The following is a 22,725-nucleotide window of genomic DNA, read 5'->3' as shown; positions in this document are numbered from 1 at the left end:
TGCATCATCTGGTTGAAAAGGATGAAAATAAAAGCAACTTAGGTGAGAAGATACCTTTCCTTACCTCAAGTAAGGCCTACTCTGCCTAACCTGAAACACAATCTGCCTTGCAATACAACCTTCCTGACCTTCCAGATTTTGGTCTGGAACGGTTATCTGTTGCCAGAGCAGAATTCCTCTCCTACTCTAACACCTCAGTCCTTCATCTCAAGTTCCAGGCATGCTGCTGTTGTGTACTGCATGCCCAGTTTTCTGCTGACTTCCCTGTGGCCAAGGTTTATCCCAGGTTAGTTGATTTAGTCTTCCTGAAAGACAGTGAGTGACAGCCAGATTTGCTCAATGCAGTTGGATAGTCTGGTCATGCCAACCACAACATGTCTGACTCTTGCCTTGTCAATTCCTTTCTTGTTTTCCCACTTCCGAAAGAAATAAATATCTTCGTAACAAGTTGCAATAAAGAAGCAGGAGGCGGGGACAGGACTGGATACTAAATTAGAACCAAGAAAGCAGGTGTTTTATCATCATTTAGTTTCTAGCAGTGTGAGATAAACTAAAAAAGGATCTAATTAAGACAAATCATGTTTCACTAGTACTTTTTCATAGTTTCCTTTTCTTAATTGAACAAGGATATTTACTGTGGGGTTTTAATATAGTGATATGTTACAGAATGGCTATGAATGGATAAATAGGGCTAAAGATTATATGGGAGTAAAATAGTGACATCCAGTAAAAGAAATCTCCTAGTGGTGAAAAAGTTGTTTTGGGCTGTGTACATCTTTGTGTAATCACGAAAATGGCCTTATTTAATGTATGAGGGATGAAAACTGAGTAGGATTGGCCAGATCTTTCCTTTTTTGTTGTTAGTAACTAAACTTGTGCATGACAAGGTACAGATAATAAATAGCCAACACCTCTATCTTAAGAGAATTTGGGGGTGCTGAGAGTGTTTACAGCTCGGAATAGTAAGAATTGCCATAATCATAACTGTAGTGGCGATATTTGAAAAAAAAATCCATCAAAATAGCAGTATTTCCTAAAGATTGCTATGATAAAGGTATATTCTTTTAAAATGTGAAAACTCCACTAGTTATACGTTAATGTACCTAAAACTGTAAAGGAGAAGGAACTGAAGGTCACTTCAATTTTCACAGAAAATTGAAGTGACCTTATCAGATTTCTGTTTCCATGAAGAATATTGATGTGTACTAAAACTTGGCCTCACCACCCCCATAAAATGTATTTGAGATTCAATACACTGAAAATAGAGTGGTAGCTGAATCTAATACTAGTGAAATGTGACAGGTGTGCAATCTAGTATGTGGATGTTAATGTTTATAAAACTATTTAAGAAAAGAAAGTATCCTGACAATTTTTTTCAGAGTTTGTGACATCATTGATATTTCTAATGTAACTTTTTGGTAAAACACGATTTAAAGCAGCATTTCAGTGTGGTAACATTAGCTTCCTTACTGCTATGGCTTTCCATCTTAACATTTAAATTTTCAGATTCTTGCAATACAGTAACTTAGCTATAGATCAATGTAAAAAAAAAAAATCTATTTGTTTGTGATTGTGAGTCATTCTGAAAGTCTGTGTGAAGCTTTTTCTGTCATTGCCTTCATTTTCCCAGTGTAATAGGGTTCCCACTAAAGGACGAAAGAGTTTTAAAGGAATTTAATTGCTGTGTAATAAGCCTTATCCTTCGGTGAGGTACCTCATTGAAGCTAGACAGTGAGTGTTTTGTGACAGAAGGGAAAGCTGAGGGGGATGGGAGGAGGAAGCTAGAAAATAACCACAACTGGCCTCTCTGCATTCCTGTAGGGCTTGCCTTTTTTAAAATTGGAAGCTGCTTTTATAGGTGCTCCTCCAAACACGCTTTTCATTTTCCATACTGTCCCATTTAGACTTTGGAATGCCTGGATGAAAGGGCAGGTCCCCAAAGTGACTTCCTAATCTGTTTTTGCTATTCCAGCCAAGTTCCCTTTAATGTATGGAGCGGGTGAAGCTGAGCTGGCTCTTATAATATCACAGAACTCAGGCGCAGCTGCTGCTTTAAGCGGTACTGTGTGATAATACAACAGCTCTGCTATTTACTGGGACTCAAGTGCCTGGACTGGCACACAGAGACGTTATATGAAATCCGAAAGCATGAGGATAAAGGAGATTTCTTTGCGACAAGATCCTGATCTAAGAAAGGAGTTGGCATTGCTAGCTCGAGGATGTGATTTTGTTTTACCTTCTAGATTCAAGAAGAGACTGAAAGCTTTTCAGCAGGTCCAGGTTTGTCTTTCTGTTCTTATACAATTAAGGTATTGTTGTCAATTCTACCTTCACAACCACTCAAACTGCAGGCAAAACATGGAAGCTGTTACTAAACTAGCAGGGTTTTGGTAGTCTGTTCCATATATGATGATTTCTTCTGTGTTTTAAAAGACTGTGCAGGTAGTTTTGCACAAAGAAAAGATGAGTTTGCTGAAGCACACAGCACAGCTAAAGTACGATGTTTGCACAGAGTGCAGATGTCTGCACTATATGCAGTGAAAAGTTGGTGCATTTAATGCTATTAGACTTTTAAAGACTGTTTTCCTTAATCTGCATAATTGTGATCTACATACATTTCCCCAAGGGGTTTAATTTACCTTTTACTGGAGCTGGGGACATAAAATATACTGAAATAGGCTGTAACTTCCCTAGCTCAAATATAATATGATAAAAGGTGCTTTCATAGTTGCATGATGATCCTGAATTCCTTTAAAATATGTTTATTTTGGACTTCTTATTTGGATGAGATCACTTGTTTCTGCTTGGTTCACATGTGCACTTCTGCTGTTTTGTAGTAGCAAGTTAAAGCTACAATTTTAAAGCATGCTTAAAATTGAGAATAGAAATATTTCAAACATAAGATAAGAAGGAAAATTACCTATAGAGCAAATGTTCAAAGAGATTTATTATCTTTTGGAGTGAGAAAAACTGTACAACTTTTTTTGGGAAACTGAACTTTGGTATTTCTTTGAACACGCTTTATGACATACAGTGGTATCTGAAAGCATTCGCTTTGACCTTACTTCACCCTCACTTCTAATTCATATACCAAAGGTGTGTCAGTGATGGCATGTATGATTTTTTTTTTTCACCCTTTTTTAATTAAGGAAAGTTTAGCAGTTGAATAAAAATTACATTATCTTAGAATTTCTGGCATTGTTGGTTATTCTAAATATAGCCTGCTACTTAATTTTGAATTCAGTGCACTAGTCTTGAAGGTCATCTTTTAGGTGACCTTCAAGAGGGGGACAGAGACCTATGACAATAAGAATGTGTTAGCCTTCTGTCTTCTATATGATTATTTAAAATTTGTTTCAAGTGACCTTTATAAGCAATGTTTATTCCTTTGTGGAAAGCAAAATGCCAGTGTTGACTGTGTAGGTTTATGCCATTCAACATAAACGTGAGTGAAAGGATTTTTGACTTGCGTCTTTAGTGCTAAACTGGAGACAGGTAAGAGAACTTCTTGCCTAGACACAGCAAGAAAAGAAAATACTATCTTAATTACCAAAAAGTAGTGGTAGCAGTTAATATTCAGGCACTTCAGAGGAGGAGGCAAGTTTAGTCTAGTCATGGCATCCTGTTGTAAACAAACACAGCATTTCCTTGTGTGGTGCCCCTTAACTTGAGCTGTCTTTCATCGAGTGATAGTTGGATTGCTTGTACTTTTACAGGGCCTTTTTATGATGACATAGAAAATATCTCAGTGTAGTGTGGTTAAGCATACCACCAAGCAACTAACTGCTTTAGAAAACAGCTTGTCTAATCTGTAGGGGTTTTTTCCTGTTTTGTGCTGCTGGCTATAAACTTACAGTGCAGACAATGAGCAAATATTTTTCAGTTTTAACCAGTCTTGTACTTCCTGGGTAAATGGCAACTGTAGAATAATGTATGATAAACAACTTAATTAGATTACAAAATTCTTTGGGCAAAACATAATTAATAGGAATAATAAAACTAGAATATGAGGTCTGCCATTGCTCAGTTTGATATAAATTATTTTATCTGAAGTCCCTTTTTTAAGTGGTGGTTTCCTTTGACGTCAAGATTTTAAGACGACCTTTTTGGAACTATCATCAAAAACTAAATATGGGTGCTGGTAACTGTTGGTACAGAAGATGGGTATTCTTTACCTGCCATTTTATGTTAATGTTAATTTCAGCTTATCCTCATAGGTTAGGTGCATTTCAAAGAATAGCTATTCATCAGCTACATAATCATTGAAGAAATTTCATGTTAAAATGAAAGACTGCTTAGAGATTTTTTAGAATAACTTGAAAAAATCTTTATAATTTCAGTTGCTAAGCTTTGTTGCTGTTGGAATTTGCAATCTCCTTTTTGCACTGTATAGGCTTTCAGACACAACAATTCATGAATACAGTGTAAAATTAAAATGCTAAAGTCAAGAAGAAATGGAAGCAAATCTGTTCTTCCATACTTCTGCTACAATCTTGTAATTTTATAACTTGTTAAACAGACAACAGATTCTCTTTAAGAGGTTTGTGCTATTAAAACTAGCATCCTAAAATAAAAAGTTAGTAATGGTGGTGGATAGTGAAATAACATGTGGCTCAGAATCTGTTCTGTGGCGAGCTGGAATGACTGGGTCTTCTACAGATTCCAGGAATTCTAAGGCAGTGGCTTTTCATAAAGAGCCATGTAAGCAAATAATCTGTGTAGGTAATCCCCTGTGGTTTAAAAGGGGTGGTCATTAGAGAATAGCACATCAGGTTTCTTGAAAATCTTTAAATAGACAACCAGTAGTGAGGTGGGTTGTTCTGGAAAGTGGTGGAATAGGCAGTTCTTCAGTTTTCATTTATTGATGAAAATTGAAAAAACCTGAGCAAAGTAGGGTTTTCTGGAAAGATCTGTTTCTCAAAAGAAAGGTAGAACAATACGTAACAGTTGAAATTTTCTCTCTTACTTTGGGGAACTAAATTTCTTAGTAGATATCTCTGCATAAAATGAAGTAAAACTTCAGTCCATCTTATCCTGATGTTGGTTCTAAGACCAAGATTTTTCCTAAGTACTTAACACCTACAGGATATATTGAACTGGGAATGCAGCACTTGAAGAGTCAGTGTGTCCACCTTGCTTGTCAATTTATCTGAAACTTTGGAGGGAGAAGAAACTATAACCTTGTCAAATGTACTGGCAACTTAAAGATGTGAACTGAGAAGCTGATTACCTGCTGATAGCTGAGTACCGTGTTTTGGCCAACATCTGGTGATATCCCTACCTGTTAGAGTATAAGCAGCACCATTACCCAGGCTATATGAGGAAAATATATCTGAAGTTTGAAACAAAACTATAACAGCATAAAATACATGTGTGTACAGTGACATGCTTATATGTTTGTAACTCAGTGCTAGGAAAATGGGTACTTTTTGCTACTTAGAGGCCACATCACCTTACAAAACTTCGGAGTTCTAGCTTTAAAACCAGACTTTTTAAAAAGTCAAATAAATTTATGCTGAATGTAATGACTTTTAAAAAGGAGCTAAATAAAAAGATGGCCTAAATTTTTAATTAATCCTCTCAATGTCCGTGACAGACTTGTGCTGGCATATTTTTTGATTCTTTTAATGAATTATACCTTTATCTGCTGTGACTACTTGGTGATTCCTTGGTGTAGTTAATATGTGTCACACCTCAGTGTGAAAATGGAGAACTACTCGTTTCATGACCACCTGTTAATGATACTAAATGCTGCTTACATGTGCTATTTGTGTCAGCTGTATGAGATCTACTTCTTCAGCTTCTGCAGTGCCTCACGAGATTGCTTTCTGAGTGAAGTAACTAGACTTTAGTGCCTCTTGATCATTTTTACACTCTTTTGTTACCAAAAATGCTACAGAAATGCTTGTGGTATGTTCAATACAGCAATGAATACAGAGTCTGTAGGTACTAATGTGTGCTGGGCTGGTGTGTGTTTGTGATGTAGTGCACACAGTGATTCTTTTAGTCATGAAGATAACAGTCTCATTTCTGAGGCAAAATTACTTTCAAAAAATTTAACTGAGGCAGTCAGGTTTACAGCTATAGTCTCAGAAGCAGGTTGTGTAACAATTAGAGGCTTCTGGCACGACAGCTTTCCTGTTAACATCAGTTTTCTAATTTAAGATAATTTGTAGACCTTTTAACATCACAGGGGGAGGACCCAATATTCATTTTTACATAATATTTTTATATCAGGCACACAAATGCTTTATGAAAGAACACAAGTGTTTGCTGAGAGGGCCAGAGATGGAATACAGATCTCATTCTGGCTGTAGCTAATAGGTACACTTGATGCTAGCTTGCTGATATAATGCCAGTTTTCTAGAGCAGATGCCTACATTTGAAACAGAATGAAAATATATAAGCTGGCTGCTGAGACTTACTAGTTAAGATGAGGTTTTCCATAAATGGTTCATTGCTACTGGATTGCCAGGTTTTAAGCTCTAGTCTCTTAAAAAGAAACTGTAAGCAAACTGGTAGGTGTTTACTGCATCTGTAATGGAGACTCCTGGTTCAAACTTAAAATGTATTGGCTACCTGTGATAGCAATTTCTTTACCTGCTCATGTCTGGTAATATATCTATTTTATAAATTATTATTACAGAAAATGTGTACTGTTTCTGTAGAAGAGCCAATACGGTACAAGTTTGTTACAGCTTATTTACATGCATGATTTAAGAGTCTAGATGTCAGTTCCCTCTGCAGCTAAGTTTTGTGATGCGGCAATTCATACACTGAAGAGTTCAGACATACTTTTTTTCCCTTGAAATAAAAGATTCACTATTCTTTTCTCCATTTTAACTAATGCTACTAATAGTAGATGTTGTGTGACTGTTGGTGGTAGTACTTCCTATGCTAGAAAGCCTGAAACAGTCCAGCACATTTTCGTATGAAATGTCCTTCAACTTTTACAGGGAAAGAGGGATAGGAGATTGTTTTTGCAATTGTCCAAATCAGAATTTGTCAGGGCATCAGCAGACAAGAAGTTGACAGAATACTTGCTCCAGCTGTTGACTTTGCAGCTCAGTAGCAAGGCTGAATTTGGTGACATGTTTCTTGTTTGAGAGGATTCTTCTTAAAGTCAATTGCCTCTAGTGATTGAAACTTGTTCTGTTGTAAACATGTAAGGATAAAAAGCTATTGCAGAGTATAAGTGGATGTCTGTCTTAGCTGTATGTGTTACTTTTGATGCTGAACTGATGGCCCTTGTCCTGACAAGGGCTGTGTTCTGTAGACAAATGTTAGAATTGCCTCAGGTGTACCTGTCAGTCCCTTGGCTGTGTACAATCAAAATAATCATGTACTAGGAGGAACTTACCAGCTTGTGCCCTGGAAGCAGTTGGGGTAACAGAATACACTGGGAAGGAATAGAAGAACTGATATAACCTGTGATCAGAGTATTTTCTAAGGAAGCTGCAACTATATGACAAACAGCATATATTAGTGACTAGAATACTTAATTTGACATAATTCATAAACTGTAGCCTATTTGACAGCAACTCACAGGCATTAGCAGTCATACTAGCAGTGACTAATATTTTTCCACTACTTTTGTCTTATCATGAAATGTAGAAGAAATTGTGTTTCACAGGGTAGATTTTTCTGAAGAATCTTGCTTTTTTCCGTTTTTAAATTAGAGGGCATGTGAAGGAGATAAAAAATATCTTCACTGGCTAAAAAATATCATCACTGGCAGTGATGATAAAATCTCAGAGGAAGCCTCACTCTAGAAGCCTTTGGTAAATTTTTGTCAGCAAATAAAGCAAGTTACCAGTGGACATGCATGTATGGTGGAACGGTCTTGTGTTCATGGCTTTGGGAGGCACAGGTAACTACATCTTCCATTTTGTCCCCACCCAAGTCTTTCTGAATAAATCAATAAGGTCTTCATACTGCATACTTTTGATACTGGAACTCTGTGACTGTACAAAAACAAAAAAGAGTGCAGCCATATTTTGAGGTGTTTCTACGGCAGTAATATTTTTGCAATAGCATTCTCCAGTTCCCAGCAGGGACTGCTTGATTTACCTATGTCAGCTATACCAAACTGCAAATTGGGAGAATCCCAATATTTCCAAAATCAGAGTTGTAGAAGAACTTGAGTGAGACATCTGTTAGTGCAGCATATATATTACTGAAAGGGAGGAGATTAGTAAGTGTGTGCTATAATGGTTAGGTATCATGCAGAAAAATGCCAGTTTACCTCAGCCTTCACTAACAAGTGAAAATCAGACTTTGACCATTTGAAAGTTTCCCAGTGCTACTTTTGTTGGTGTGTATGTGATATGATTTGCCTGTGGTAGCCATTCACAAATGCTTTTAGTTGAATGTGGTTTTAAATTGAATACCCAAGATGGTATGTCTGGAATGCATTTCATAGTTTCAGGTGGAAGCTTTTCCTGGATGCCACTACCCACTGTCTCCTCCTACATTAGAACTAACATGCTTTCTCAGATAGGTTTGTGTAGATGGTACAAAGTTTTGCATGCTCTGCTGCAGTGCTGACACTTCAGTGACTTTTTCTCTAGGGTCATTCTGGCTGTTTCAATTTGCATTGGTTAAATTAAAGGTGAAAAGCGTTAATGATAGTTGTACCATAATTCTTGATGCTTTATATTAAGACTTCCAAGAATATCCAGTGGTGGCCCTTAACACAGCAATTTCATTTAAACTGAATGGGGTGCTTCTTTCCCAGGCTACCATAAAATTAAGAGTACTGCTACTTACTCTGCTGTCTTAAGACTTAAAATAAGGGGAGAAATTAGCTTCACATAGCAAACAGATTTTAAAAAATTGTTTCTTTTTTTACCTTAGAGTCAGAAGTTAGGGTCTTCTTCAGACTTCGTTTTTACTGTTACCTAGGATCCTTCCTTAGGTTGCTCCTGACTGCTCTAAACCTCACTGAATCTCTTGATTTGCTTATGGAATTGCTGTAACATGTCAATTATCCCAAAATGGGACAGAGCAGTGTGCAGCTTCATCTCTAGAGTAAAGTTGATTTAGCATTAAGGATTAACATTTGCATTGAATCACACAACCACATTACCATATGCTTTTTGTACAGAAAGAGATTTGAGAGTAAATGGCCAAGAACATGCATAAATGAGATGAGAATGATAGTCAATTTGTTTAAAACTGAGATGAATGCACAACCTGGTATGCAGGAAGGCGATTCCCAGCTTATTTTTCTAGTCAGAATTTGAATACAGTATTGCTAACTGGAAGATAGACTGCATTGGGAGAGTTGGTGAACCCTGCTCCCTTGCATTAATTCAGGTCATAAGCATGTATAAAATTGGAAACTGTAGATTAAAGTACCTTTTTTCTTTTCATGGTACATTGCTAGAACTTTATGGGAAATTGTATTAATTTTTCCATTTCCTTCCCTCGCATAGCACAAATATTAAGCGACTACAGACCAAACTAGATGAATGAAATTTTCAGAGTTAAGGCTAACAGCAGAAGTAAGCTAGTGTAAAATTGCAGCAGGGTTAAAATTAATGGATATTTATCTCTTACTGTGGAAGGAAAGAGGAGCATGTATGATAAAATTAGTCTCTATAGCCCATCTAAAAACAGCTGCCAGACAGTGACTGAAGGATAGCAAGCTGAAGTCCAGGATAGAAGGAAGCAACTGGGATTTATTGCCAGAGGAAGGACTTTTACATATATACCCTGATGACTGGTTTAGCATGGATTCATTCTCTGTAGGTGTCTATCAGGGTTTGATTATTCGCATATGTTTTATATTTCTGACTAAGCTATGCAAAATGAATCACAATCTTAGAATGGTTTTAAGTCTAATGTAAGCTGTCTTTAAACAATACTGCCACAGTACTCCCTGATCTTCTTTATGTAAGCAGCAGAACCATGTTGCTTCTAAGTGGCACCAACTGTGTGAGATTGAATGAAGACAAACAGGGGGTTTTAATTTTTCTCTTTAGCTGTCTTGGTGACCTGAGGCAATTCACAATATTGCTTCACTGTCACTAGCGAGACAGAGGCAGTAAATTCTATGTGGGCATGGGGGAAGATGCAGGTGTGCTGTGCTAAAGCTTACCTTATGCCATGTTGTAAAATTTCATTATTAAGCTTTCAGATTAACTTACTGTTTTCAATCTGGTTTTCAGTGCAATAATTGCATTTTACAGTAATAGAACTTCAGGGAAGGGGAGGGCCAGGAGAGAACCCACAGATTTTGAAAGTTTTAAGTTGTGCAAGGATCATCTTTCACAGAGGAAAAAATACTGTTAAGCACATCAGGCTGAATGGGAAGTGGTACAATCAGTGAACTCTTGCAGTAATAAATCTCGTTAGTTTGGCTGGAAAGACGCTAATAAGGATGACACAGAGAGCAATGAAAAAGCATCACACTTCAACTTAAATAATTGTAAACGTAAATGTCTACCACAAGGTCAAGAGCGCTTATGTTACAGAGAACATGTTTCTCTGGGCTTCTTTTGAGGAAAGTTCTGGTAGTAACCTTGCTTTACCTATCCTGAAACAGATTTTTGAAGGCACTTCAGCATGTTAAAATATTTGAGGTGTTAGAATGGGTTTTTCAAAACTGTTGTCTTTCTTCCAAATGAGAATGAACCCTTTTCTAAACAATAGTAATGTCTTTTACGTGATGTTTTCGAGATTTAAATTCCATTAAACTACTGATAATGTCAATTGTTTATCTAGAGGGAAATGTTGACTTTCACTGTGCCATCAATTACATAGTAAGTTAAAGGCAAAACACTTCCGTGATTTTATTAGTCCGGCTCAGATTGACAGCAATAGCAGAGCAGAGGGATGGGAAGGCTGGTCAGGTATTCCTTGTGAGCCTGCTTACTGATAACATTTTATTACATTCACAATTACTGTTTAACTGATAAGCTGTAGCACACCTTGTATTCTTAAGAACTCACTGAATTTAATTTAAAAAAATAGTGTTAGCCTTTGAATCTCCATGTTGCCTTCCATTTTCTCTTGTGTGTCAAGGAACTTCATGCAGTATCCGTTTTCATTGTTAGGTGGTTGATGAGCTTTATACGTGGGTGGTTGCAGGGATGTTAGAATTTAAAAGGCTGAATAGCATATCTCTGCAGAAAGTCCTCTTAGCTTATTATGCACTTTGGTTCATCCAGGTAAGTTCAGCATAAAGTAGAATATATAAGAATAGAAGACCTAGTCTATTGAAGAACTAGATTAACTTATGTATTGCACATCATAAACAGTATTGTAACAGACCTGTTTCTTTTGATTGCCTAATTAAAAACTACTAAGGAATTGAACCAGACTTTTGTCTATTTAATAGGCAAAAATCTCCTTATAGTGTTTTCAGTATTTAATGCAATTTTTTAGTGGGGGAGATTGTGGTGCATCATTTACTAAAACCCTAATGTGAAGTTGGGTGTAAATGTGAGGTAGAATTTTTTGGGGTCGTTTTTTGACCCTGTTGTATGCATTCCATTGACTTTTCTCTAATATCATGGATATTCCTGTCAAATACTACAGCAAGAGCTGACTGTGAACTCTGTAAATATTTTTTAAATGTTTAGGGTTGGGGTTTTTTTCAGAGAAACAGGCAGAAAAAATGTTGGTGTCAATTAGAAAGCATTAGCATTTCTGAAGGAAGTTATCTTCTTATTCTGTAGTTATGTCAAAACAATGCAAATACCAGTCAGTTCAATCCAGATAGTGATAGGACAAGCAGGAATGGTTTTAAACTAAAAGAGGGGAGGAAAAATTCTTTACTATGAGAGTGGTAAGGCACGGGTACAGGCAGCCCAGCAAAGTTGTGGATGCCCCATCCCTGGAAGCGTTCAAGACCAGGTGGAATGGGGCCCTAAGCAACCTGGTCAAGTGGGTGGTATCCCTGCCCACCTCAGGAGGGGTTGGAACTAGATGTTCCTTCCAACCCAAGTTCATGTCTTAATCTCGAAGATGTCTAAAAGACTATTACATTCACAAACTTCCTTTTCCAGCAAGTCTTTTATAAGTGAGGTTTTACTTGCTTGCATTTGAATCCACATATTCAACCCCTTCATGGAGCTCAGTATTTCTGCTTGGTAGTTGCTGCATGAAGATGTTACATCTAGACATTACTGAGCATACATTCTTAAAATATCTGGGAACAAGTCCTCCCTTCCTTGTTATTTCAGAAATATGTCCTGTAGTATCATAGCATCAGCTCTTTCAGTTAAGAGAGAAGGAAAAGCCCACCCTTTTAAAATCCCCACTGTCTTTGTTTTTTGCTTATAACACAGTTAACTGCTGAACACAGCTCATCAGCTACTAGATGTAAGAAGACTGTCTAGCTTTAAGAAGAATTTAATTTCTATCTTTGGAATACAGTGTATCCGTGTTCTCTGGTATATGCTAATATATTACTGTATTGTAGTTATAATACTGATTTTATGCTATGACTATAAACAATGGCTGAAAGAATGGTTGGAAAAGGATCTGGAAAGTTGCAAAATAATATTAGATGTTTGCCCTTTGAACAGTGGCCTCAATGGGATAAAAACTTCCATTTCCTCCACTTTAAAAATCAAGGCAAGTAAGCGTTGGGTAGCCATGGACAGTCCTTACAATTCTGTATGTCAGGAAGTGAAAACTGGTTGTGTATTAAAGGTTTACTTGAATTCTCCTATAGACAAATCTTACAGAAGTTTGTTTACATGACTGCAAACAAGAAGTTTTCAAGGAATCCTCACTTCCCATCTGTTACATAACACCTAAACTGCAGTGGCAACTTGGCAATAGAGATCCTGGACTTCATATATATATTAATGCTCCTTTCAGTCCTGACACTGCAACACACATCTGTTTGAGGAGTTAAGTACAAGCTTATACAGCTGTTTTCCTTAATTCCAAGCATCTTGTTATTGGTACTCTGTCTCAGCAAGTTGCAGGGAAAGTTTTCACTGACCAAACGAGTCTCTTTTTTTTGAGTTTAGCTTACTGATACAAGTATTAAAGGTCTTAACTTAAAACCACAGGAAAACATAGATCACTTTCTAAATGTTAAATTGACCACTGAATTGGAGTAGTTGTTCAAAAAGATTAATGGACTGTTCCTGCAGATTTTCCAGTCAAAGATTTGGTGTTGGCAGACTTCTGGCAGTTCTTGTTAATGAAGGAATTCCCCAGTTAAAATTATAATTAATTTCAGAACAGCCTAATCTCACACAACTCATTGTGTGTTTTGCATTTTGATTGTCCTGAAATAACAGAACTGACTCTTTCATCAGCTGTGCAATATGCGCCTTTACAGAAGTAACTAGCAGCTGAATGTACAGAAAATAGTGAAGTTTTTAGAGCCCTTTTAGTATCACACACTGCTTCATTAGAGCACATACAGCAGAGCAGCCTCAGCTGTATAAGAAGCCCTTTGGTTATTGGAATTCAGACTGAGAGAAGAATCCTCGGCCCTTCTTGGGAAGTTGAGAAGAGGGAGGAGATGTAATATTAACTTTATAGTGCATTAGTTGGAGCTAATGGTTTTGGATGACATGCTTCTCTCTTTGGTACAGCTCCTATCCCTGTGTTGACTGACATTAACAGCACAATTCAATTGTCCCATTCCAAGTTGCTGGTGGCATTTAAGAAGCATTAGCATGCTCAGGACATCCACAAGGCAGATGCAGAGAGAGAGCTGTGCTCAGAGCTGCCTGCTGGATACCATGAGGAATGTTCAAGGGCACTTTGTTTCATGCCCTAGATAGTATTCTCACTAGATGCCTATATGTAGGCCCCAAATAATTCTAGCAGAAATGATCATGATCACACACTTGCTAATGCAAACAAAGCCTTTTTATAGTTTCTTCTTTTGCCAAATTTGAGAAACCAGCATGTAAAAATAGACATCTCTCAGTATAGGGGGTGTTAATTTGTCTTGCCATGACAGATTGGTAGTCTATATTTGGTCTTAGAATTGAATGAATATTCTCTCTTATAGATTAAATATTATATATTTTTACACTAAGCATGTTGAATTCAAATTTTTAAATATAACATTTTCATCTTAGAAAAATCAGTTTTCTTCAGCTATATGTTTGTCTTAAGATCTGAATCTGTTGCTGAACTTCTTTCTCATAATCTTTGTCTGTTGTGAACATGTTCCAGACTGTAAAATGAAAAATAAATAAAAAGCCCTTATCATATAATTCTTTTAAATAACTTGTTCTTGGATAGGTCTTAAAACAAATCCTGAACTGAGATTTCCATATATGTTTAAGAACAGCTTTTAACCTGGACCAATGGAAATCAAATACTGTGTATCTGAGGTATCTGAATTAGTAGTTTCTGAAAAAATATAGTATCCAGTGAACAAATGGTTCTGATGATAGCTTTTCTTTTTCTCTTGGGATCTTTTCCAGTGTAGTCTTCCCTCTGGTTCTACCTTTCCTTTTAAAAGAAATTAATCTTTTTTAATCTGAGGCTCTAAATTTCCCTAGCTGTAGATTTTAAAAATGCCTTGCCTGTCTGTACTAAGCTTCCTTAAAATGCTGATTTACCTCATGTTATCTGGGACATTCAGGGAATGTTAGTAGTCTCTGATTTGCACTTTCCCTTTTCTCAGAGGAGGCATTCCTCATTGGGTGCCTCTGAAGAACTGGAACACCTGCTGCTCTGTGGCCATTTGAGGAGCTCACATGGGAGTGGTTATCACAGAATCACAGAATATTCTGAGGAATATTGGAAGGGACCCACAAGGATCATCAAATCCAACTCTTAAATGAATGACCCGTACAGGGATCGAACCCTTGACCTTGGCGTTATTAGCACCATGCTCTCACCAACCAAGCTAATCTTATGTCAGTCCAGGCCATTCTTGGAGATGGGAACAAGGGGAAATAGAGTAACTGCAAGGACTCTTGTAAAGTGCTGATGGGTAGAGCTGGGCTCCTGGAATGAAACAAGGTGTTTACCCAATTACAGACATTATTTGTAGTGCTGGTGGTGATGTTACCCAGAGAATAAAACAGTGCTGTCTTTATACTTCCCAAAATTTTGGAAGTCTGAAGTTGGAAGGGATTTTTGATACCCCCATAGCACTTTTATTCTAAGCTGCTGAACCAATGATAAAATATCAAAAGATGTTACTTACAGGATTCTTAGAAAGTTGACAGACATTGACTCTGGTGTCACAGGTTCAAGGTAACTTTTTCTTCTATGAAATAAAACTTGTAGCATGGTTAAGGTAATTCTGCAGCTGTGGACAGGAATTCTTGCTCAAATGCAGAGGAGGGGAAGGAAAGGTTAGTTCAGGCTTTTTTTTTTTCTTTTTTTTTTTTTTTTTTTTTTTTTTGGCATATGTAGCATTCCAATGAAGGCTTCTGGGCTGGAACTCTGCAAATTAAAATCTGTTGTCCACAAGCACCTAGTTCTTCCACTCACCTAAGGAAGGACTTTGATTGTGGTAGGAGAGCTGGGTATCTTTACAGGCACTTTGGCAAAGGTGATAAGGAATAAAACAAGGGTTAGGGTTTTTGGAGGGATTTTGTGTTTATTTTCCCCCCCTTCTGGTTGAAAATGAGAGATTAGATGCAGGATCTTGAACACATCCATCACTAGGACAGGTCACCTATAGCAATGTTTCTACATTTGAATAGTAGTGTTGGGAATAAAGAGTTTAATTTAGTTGAATTGCTACATTTGAGTTGTCTCCTAACTCTGTTGTTACTTTGCCTGTTATCTTTGTTTCTCTGGCCTATTTAACTTCCTTTTGGAAACTAACTACAAGGTAAATTCGTCTTTATTGAACGTAAATGCTTTTAAATAAATTGCTCTTGTTACTGGTCATCCGGGGGATGGTTTTAGTCATATGGTGTATCACAATTCTTGAGAAATATATTTCTAAGCTCTCATACCATAATTGCATATACTTTACCCAAAAAAAAATCCCTCTGCAGGCATTGTTTAGTACCTTTATAAAATCTATCATTTTTTAGGGTAAAAAAATAAAAGAAAATCTTCACAGTAACTACATTAAATAGGTTGGTGGTTTGTAACAAAGTTATGATCCTTATTTCAAAAGCAAATTCTTTCATAATGTCTGTTAAGGTAGAAGTTGAAAGGTTTTTTCTGAAAAAAATAATAGAACCTAAGTAATTTCAGATGTCCCCAAGAAGCTGTCTTATGTATCAGTCTTGAAACTTGATATGTTGAAGATTGAACTTGTTTTTATTAAATATTTAACATCTTAGAAGTCTTTCTAAACTGCTGGTTTTGAAAATACTCATTAATTTTTCTGTTGTCTTCTTATTCTTTAATAGTTTATTCAATTTATAATCTGAAATCTTTTTGAAGGTGTGTTGGAACATAGAATATCAAGAGATTTAAGTTATCTGTGGATGAGTATGTGATTTCATGGTACTTGACTGTCAAATGTGTATTTATCTATTTAGGTTCAAACAAAGAAGGAAGAAACTTTGCCACCATCACATAGTCAAAACATTCCAACTTTTTATTTTCCTCGAGGATGTCCTAAGGAAAAAGTGAATATAGATGCTGTGATTGCCAAAATTGAGAAAATTTTCTCTGAATTTCCAAATGAGAGGGCAACATTAGAAGATATGGGTAAGGTTGCAAAGGTGAGAACTTGCTGGCCATCTTCTTTTTGTCCTGTACTTCTATGGAAAGGAAAGATGAGTTCTCTGTGCTTGGTTTTCTTGTATTGTGTGTTTCCATCTCCCACACCTTAGAATTCAACGATATTCTACATTGTTGCTAGCACGGTTATCTGGAATTTTTTGCATTAACTGTGTATCAAATGACCTTCCAAAAAGAAACAAACATTAAACCAAAACTTGAACTGCTTTTTTTGCTGCATAAGCAACCAAATACTAAAGGGCACACTGTATGTTGTTGTCCATTCCATGTTGATGAAGAGACTTAGGGCAAAAGCATTACTAATACATGTCTTGTTTTCAGGTGTTCACACTGGTTGGGTTTTTTTTCTCATTCTGCAGTGTGCTGAATCCCTGTTGTAAAGACACTGGTAAAGACATAATAGTTTGGTAACTTGAGATTATAGCCCTCAAGTTATTCCTGAAGAGCTAATTTTGAGTTATGGCAGAGTTACAACTTAGCTTAGAAAGCAACGAGTATTTTTGAACTTGTGTAAGTTTAAAGACAATAAGCTAGTTAAAATAAACTTAAATTTCCATTTTGTTATATTGAATCAATTCTTGAAATCTCACTGCAAGTCATGGTCTTGGTAATGAGTCTCAGGTTCTCATCCATGTTCCCGTCACTTTGTCCAGGGTCTAGAAAATAGAAGCTAAGACTGCTCACAGGAGCAGGATGGGGGTTTGCCTCTCCAAAACTTTTTTTACTGCTAAGCTGAATTATAGGATCCCTGTCTTCCACAGCTCCTTACAACACAGAAGTGAGGAGGTGGGGATGAGACCCTTCTCCCTCAGCAAGGAAGGTGAAAGGTTCTAGTCACCTACAATTCAGTGATGAAAGACACCTCCCTGAAGAACACTGTCTGAGGAGAGCATTCCTCAAACTCACTTTTAAAAATTTGTTTGAAGCACTGGTTAAACTATTGCATGAGAAGTAATTGTACTTTTGCTCTAGTGACCTTACACATTTTGCAGTATTCACAGTCTTATCAGAGACTGTTGGGGATGCCAGCATGTCTGAGTGCTCCCAGCTGGAGTCGCATTTAGGCAAGTTGGGCACTTGGCTGGTGCGGCTGTAGACACTTGGAGCAGTCACAGAAGCAGCACTTGAGGTGTATGTGGGAGCATTGGAGTTGGGAATGTGTAACTGTTGAGTACCCTAAAGCAAGATACTGCTGCTCAGGCCAGGCTGGCCTTCTACTTAAAATTGGATAGAGGATGTGCCATGCACATGGCAAGGATGCAGGTGAGTTGAACCATCCTCCGAGCCAGACAAATTGTCAATTTGCTCCAGTTCAGAAGGTCTCTAAGTGTGCTGTCTTGAGCTTAGCTTAAAGATATCCAGCTCTTGAGCAGAGCTCAAGATGGACTCTGTTCAGCTGCTTGGAGTATGGACAGACAAGCATGTGACTCTCTGCATTAGTTCATTAGGAATGCTACAAGTTGTCCTGTGTTTTGCTCTCCACTTTTGGATTTCAGCCAAAAGCAGTTGCTTAAAATGAATTATTTCAGAAGGTGAAGTTGGTTTCCGAAACAGTTTTTAAAATATCTCTTCCCTAATGCTTTCTTCTTAGCACTTGTAATTTTTGAAGGATCTATAAATAAAAGAGTAGCCCTCAGATAAGCAATCAATAAACTGACTTCATGTATACTTTAATTCTAGGCTTGTGAATGCCCACTTTACTGGAAAGGTCCTTTGTTTTATTGTGCTGGAGGTGAACGAACAGGATATGTGTCAGTTCATAAATTTGTTGCAATGTGGAGGAAGTAAGTAGATTACATTTTTTTAGAAGTACTGCATTTTTTTTCATTGAAATGTGATATTTTAAGCTCTGAATGGAATCCTGTCTGTAAAGGGGAATAAAACACCATAATCACCATAATCAACCATTGTCAGCAAACATGTACATGGGAAAATGTAACTAAATAATACTTTAACATAAACAAATCTTCATTTACAGTGTTTATAGATTTTAAAATGTTTGGTAAATGACTGACAGTTTCATGAGAAGAGTGAAAACCATGGCCCTAACTTGTAGATGCCAGTTGTGGACAAAATGCTTTTTATTTCTAGTTCTCATCTAATATTAATTTTAAATTGTCCTGTCATGTAATCAATCACATGGTGTACCTGCCTCCTTTAACATAAATTTAAGAGACAGTACTGCTTTGATAAGTTTGCTTGGAGCATGGTTTGACATTTGTAATTAGCTTTTGAATAAATGTTGTTTCATAGGCCTTGCTCTAGGATGCCTGCATGAGGTAGCATGAGCACTTTTCCATGTAGAATATTAAATGGAACTATTTACATTTCAGAGTACTTCAAACCTGCTATGATGATGCTGCAAAGTTTGTTCACCTTCTGATGAACCCTGGATGTAACTACTTGGTGCAAGAAGACTTCATTCCTTTTTTACAAGTAAATTGCAACAGAAACTAGTTCTAGGAACACCAAAAAATGATGAACTGGCAAAGCCCTGAGTTGTTTGAACTAAACATACTTTTTCATGATCATCATTAAAGTTTATTGATAATATTTAGAGCAACTGACTTTGCATGATCCACTAAGATGCCAGTGAGTGACTTGTTTTACAGTTAATCATTTTGTATAAGGTGAGGTCTTTTTTAAGTGCCATGGTAAGACTTAAAATCGATTGCAGGAATAGCACGTGTTGGAATCTTTTATGTTTCAGAAGGCAGTTAAAGTTGTTTAAGTCAGGATAGGCCTTTGGAGGGCAAAGCAGAAGTGGGACATGAATTCAAAACCAAGTAAATCTTTGTTGAAAGAGCAGCAAGCACCACCTATAGAAATGACTGAATAAAACCTAAATTGGCTTTACTGCATCATAGTTAGCCACAAAATTACAAGCTATGGCAGTCAGTAGTGTTCAAAATCCTCAACCTATCTAAAATATAGGAAAAAAATCCTATAATACTCCTAAAATATAGGAAAACTTTTGTTTATGTGATTTCTTTAAAAGATAATTTTATTTTTAAAAAGGTTTGTATTGTTATTTATGTGGAGCCCTGGTGAAAACGAAGTTATCAGTAATGATTGTGGTAGCTAATTTGAACTTTTTTGGTTAAGGAAGCAGGTGTGCTATTCTTTGCTAATTGTATATGGTTACTAATGAATACTCTTGGGGATATTGTCATTTCTTTTTTGTAGGATGTGGTGAATAGTCATCCAGGCCTTTCATTTTTAAAAGAAGCATCTGAATTCCATTCTCGGTATATTACAACAGTAAGTGATTTATATCTGGAAAAGCTATTTTTTGGTTAACTAAGAAAATCAAAATTAGTCAATATGTCTAAGCATCCTGTCCCTTGGGAAGAGTAGAGTTAGAGTAGGCTGTCAGTCTTCATTTCTACGTAACTAGAAATCTTGTGGGAAAAGTCTTTCTTAAGCATCCTAGTTCTTAACATTTGTAAGGAATTGCTGAATTTGATACTAATAAGAGAAGCAGTGAATTGCAATGGTGTTGGATAAGTTAGTGAACATTAAATGAAAAGCAGGCTGTTATCTTAAACACTTGATTGTGGCTCTAGACTGTATTCATTAGAATCCTGACCTTAATCTGGGATTAATTAAATGAAATCTTGAATGAAACATCTATATTAATATGATTATGTTCAGTATTAAGTGAAATAATGATAATGTTGAAGCTGCCTGCCACTTTTCTCTCTGGGGACTTTTCTTCCAAGGAAGGTTTTTTACATGAAAAGTTTCATTTCTGTCTTTGCAGGGTTATGTGACTGAAGTATTTGTTCTGTACCCAAGGGAAAAATCAGTGACATTAAATTTTCTCAACTGTAGACTAGACAGTTGATTCCAGTGAAGTCTCAAAAGATTAAAATTCTTCAAAATGACATGTAGTTTACTTTGTGCGTCTGAAAACTAGCTTAATGAATATTTTCCAACACAAAAAAAAACATGCAGAGTTGATCATCTTTTATCCATCTTATACTTTGACCCAGGTTGAAATTGTGGAACTTTTTTTTTTGAGAGCATTTGGGTTTTGCTCATTATATCTTTACAGAGACTTGCTGGCCTATCAAGTATGTCCTGCTGCATTAGGTTTTGCTTCTTGTTATAATGATTACCTGAGCTCCCAGAACTTTCTTGTCAATTGTGATTGAAGGAATTGTTCTGCCTGTGAGTTGTTTTGTTTCTTAATGGATTCTGGGTTGTATCAAAGCCTGCTATGGTTAAAATTGTGAAAACTTGCTACCTGTCCTGAAGAACAGTAGGAAATAAAAGGTCCTGCCATTTAGAGTTACTTTTCTTTGGAGGAACAGCTTATTTGAGTAGGTCTGAGTCTAGCAGTATTGAATAAATTAGTGCTGGAAGTATTTTATTAGCACAATTTTGTGTAGACTTCAATAGAAATCGGTGTTTAATCAAAAAATGGCGTTAAAAAGTAAACTAGTATGAATATATCAACAATATTTGGAATACCATTCTGCAGATTAAGAAATGGCAGGAGCACTCTGCCCTTTTCTTGTCATATTTTAGGACAGCATAACTGTTCACAGAGTCACAGAATATTCTGAGTTGGAAGGGACCCACAAGGATCAAGTCTAACTCTTAAGTGAATGGTGCGTAGAGGGCTCAAACCCACAGCCTGGGCATTATTAGCACCATGCTCTGACCAACTGAGCTTGGTACAGTCTTCTAAAATTCTGTCCTGCAAATTATTAATGATAATTATAGATTCTTTTACCTATGATGAAATAAGGCATTTCATACCTGTATTCAATTAGCTTAACCTTGCTACATTAAGTTTTATCTAAAGGATACTTCCAGTTGCACACCAAATGAGCCATTCTTCTGCTGGGTTTTTGTAAATACATACGTATATGTGTGTGTATGCATATACATTACATACATCTCTTTGGCACATGTTTTGTAAGCCATGAAAGCAGTCTATTCTGTCTGCTAAGATATGGTATAGGTTTGTTGGTCAGTCTAGTGGTCAGGTTAGTTACATATGGCCAAGATAGAGCTGAAATAAGTTAAAAATGTTTGTTGTGACAAATGAGATATTACATTTATTCTGCCAGGATGTTATGTGCATACCTGAACTGTGAATTCTTGAAATTGTAGTCTCTGTATTGCACCATTTCTTATCCCTTCTGACAAAGCACTCTGCAGAATAGTAAAGGCAATTCTCTGACAATTTGCTTATACTCTGCCTCAGCTGACTTTACAAAACAGTTTAAGTCTGTTCCCAGTTGTCTTTACCAAACATTCAATTTTGTTCTTATTTTTAGACCAGTTAAATGTATAACAGATGAGATAATGACATGCAGATGGATTAAGTTGCAAAGCTAAGGCAAAAAACTTTTTAGAAAAAATTGCTTTGTAGTAGAAGCCAAAAATGGCCCTTCCCTAAACTCACAATTAGAATTAAGTTAGTTAAGTTGCAGAAGCAGAATATTCTTCTGTCTGAAGTCATGGAACCAGCTGTTCTTGTTCGAAGTAAGAACTGAGGAGCTTGCTGCACTAGAGTTTAAACTTTCTTTCAAAACTTCATAAGTACATTACTTTTCTATGTGTAATTTAGAAATGATTGGTTAGTTTAAACTATTGATTTACTGTAATTAAAGTCTGAAGTGATAAAAACAGCCTGTAGTTGTGAGGACATTTTAATTGTGGGGAAGGGGTTCCTAAAGAGATGGGGATTTTAGTTAGTAATTGCTCTGTTGCAAATGAAACACTACACGTGCAATATTGAGTCTTGCCAGTTAGCAGGTATAATCAGTCACCAGTTGAGCAGTTATAGTTCATATATGTTTAGGTTTTTTGTCTGGGTTTTTTCTGTTTATTTGTTTAGTGGTGAATGACTGACTTGAAATGTACATCTGGTTGTCTTAAGTCAAACTAATTGAGATGAATACTGAATTCAGTAAAGCAGCAGGAAAAGCATATTTTAAAGTCTTATGTTTGTAAACTAAACCCGAGAAAATTACACTGAATGCATGAGTTGTCCAAAATAGCCATAGAACCATTAGTTTGGAAAAGACCTGTAAGATCATTGATTTACATGTAAAATTTATT

At 36.5% G+C, this 22,725-nt stretch overlaps 1 protein-coding gene across 3 annotated transcripts in view; it reads left to right on the top strand.

The window, feature by feature from the left end:
* Positions 1-22,725, top strand: part of PPP2R3B (protein phosphatase 2 regulatory subunit B''beta) — a 44,345-nt gene that overhangs the window by 9,805 nt on the left and 11,815 nt on the right. For 2 of the 3 annotated variants that reach the window (XM_069006787.1, XM_069006795.1), the window contains exons 3-6: positions 16,443-16,628; positions 18,328-18,431; positions 18,981-19,083; positions 19,834-19,908. In XM_069006787.1, coding sequence (XP_068862888.1) covers positions 16,443-16,628; positions 18,328-18,431; positions 18,981-19,083; positions 19,834-19,908 — 468 coding nt within the window. Of the gene's footprint in view, positions 1-2,055; positions 2,281-16,442; positions 16,629-18,327; positions 18,432-18,980; positions 19,084-19,833; positions 19,909-22,725 lie in introns of those variants that run through there. The other variant, XM_069006804.1, reaches the window with a different exon arrangement.

This window comes from Aphelocoma coerulescens, chromosome 1 (assembly GCF_041296385.1).
Source record: "Aphelocoma coerulescens isolate FSJ_1873_10779 chromosome 1, UR_Acoe_1.0, whole genome shotgun sequence".
In the NCBI taxonomy this organism is placed as follows: domain Eukaryota; kingdom Metazoa; phylum Chordata; class Aves; order Passeriformes; family Corvidae; genus Aphelocoma; species Aphelocoma coerulescens.
The sequence above is the reverse complement of the archived record's forward strand: the minus strand, read 5'-3'. Positions and strand labels throughout refer to the sequence as shown.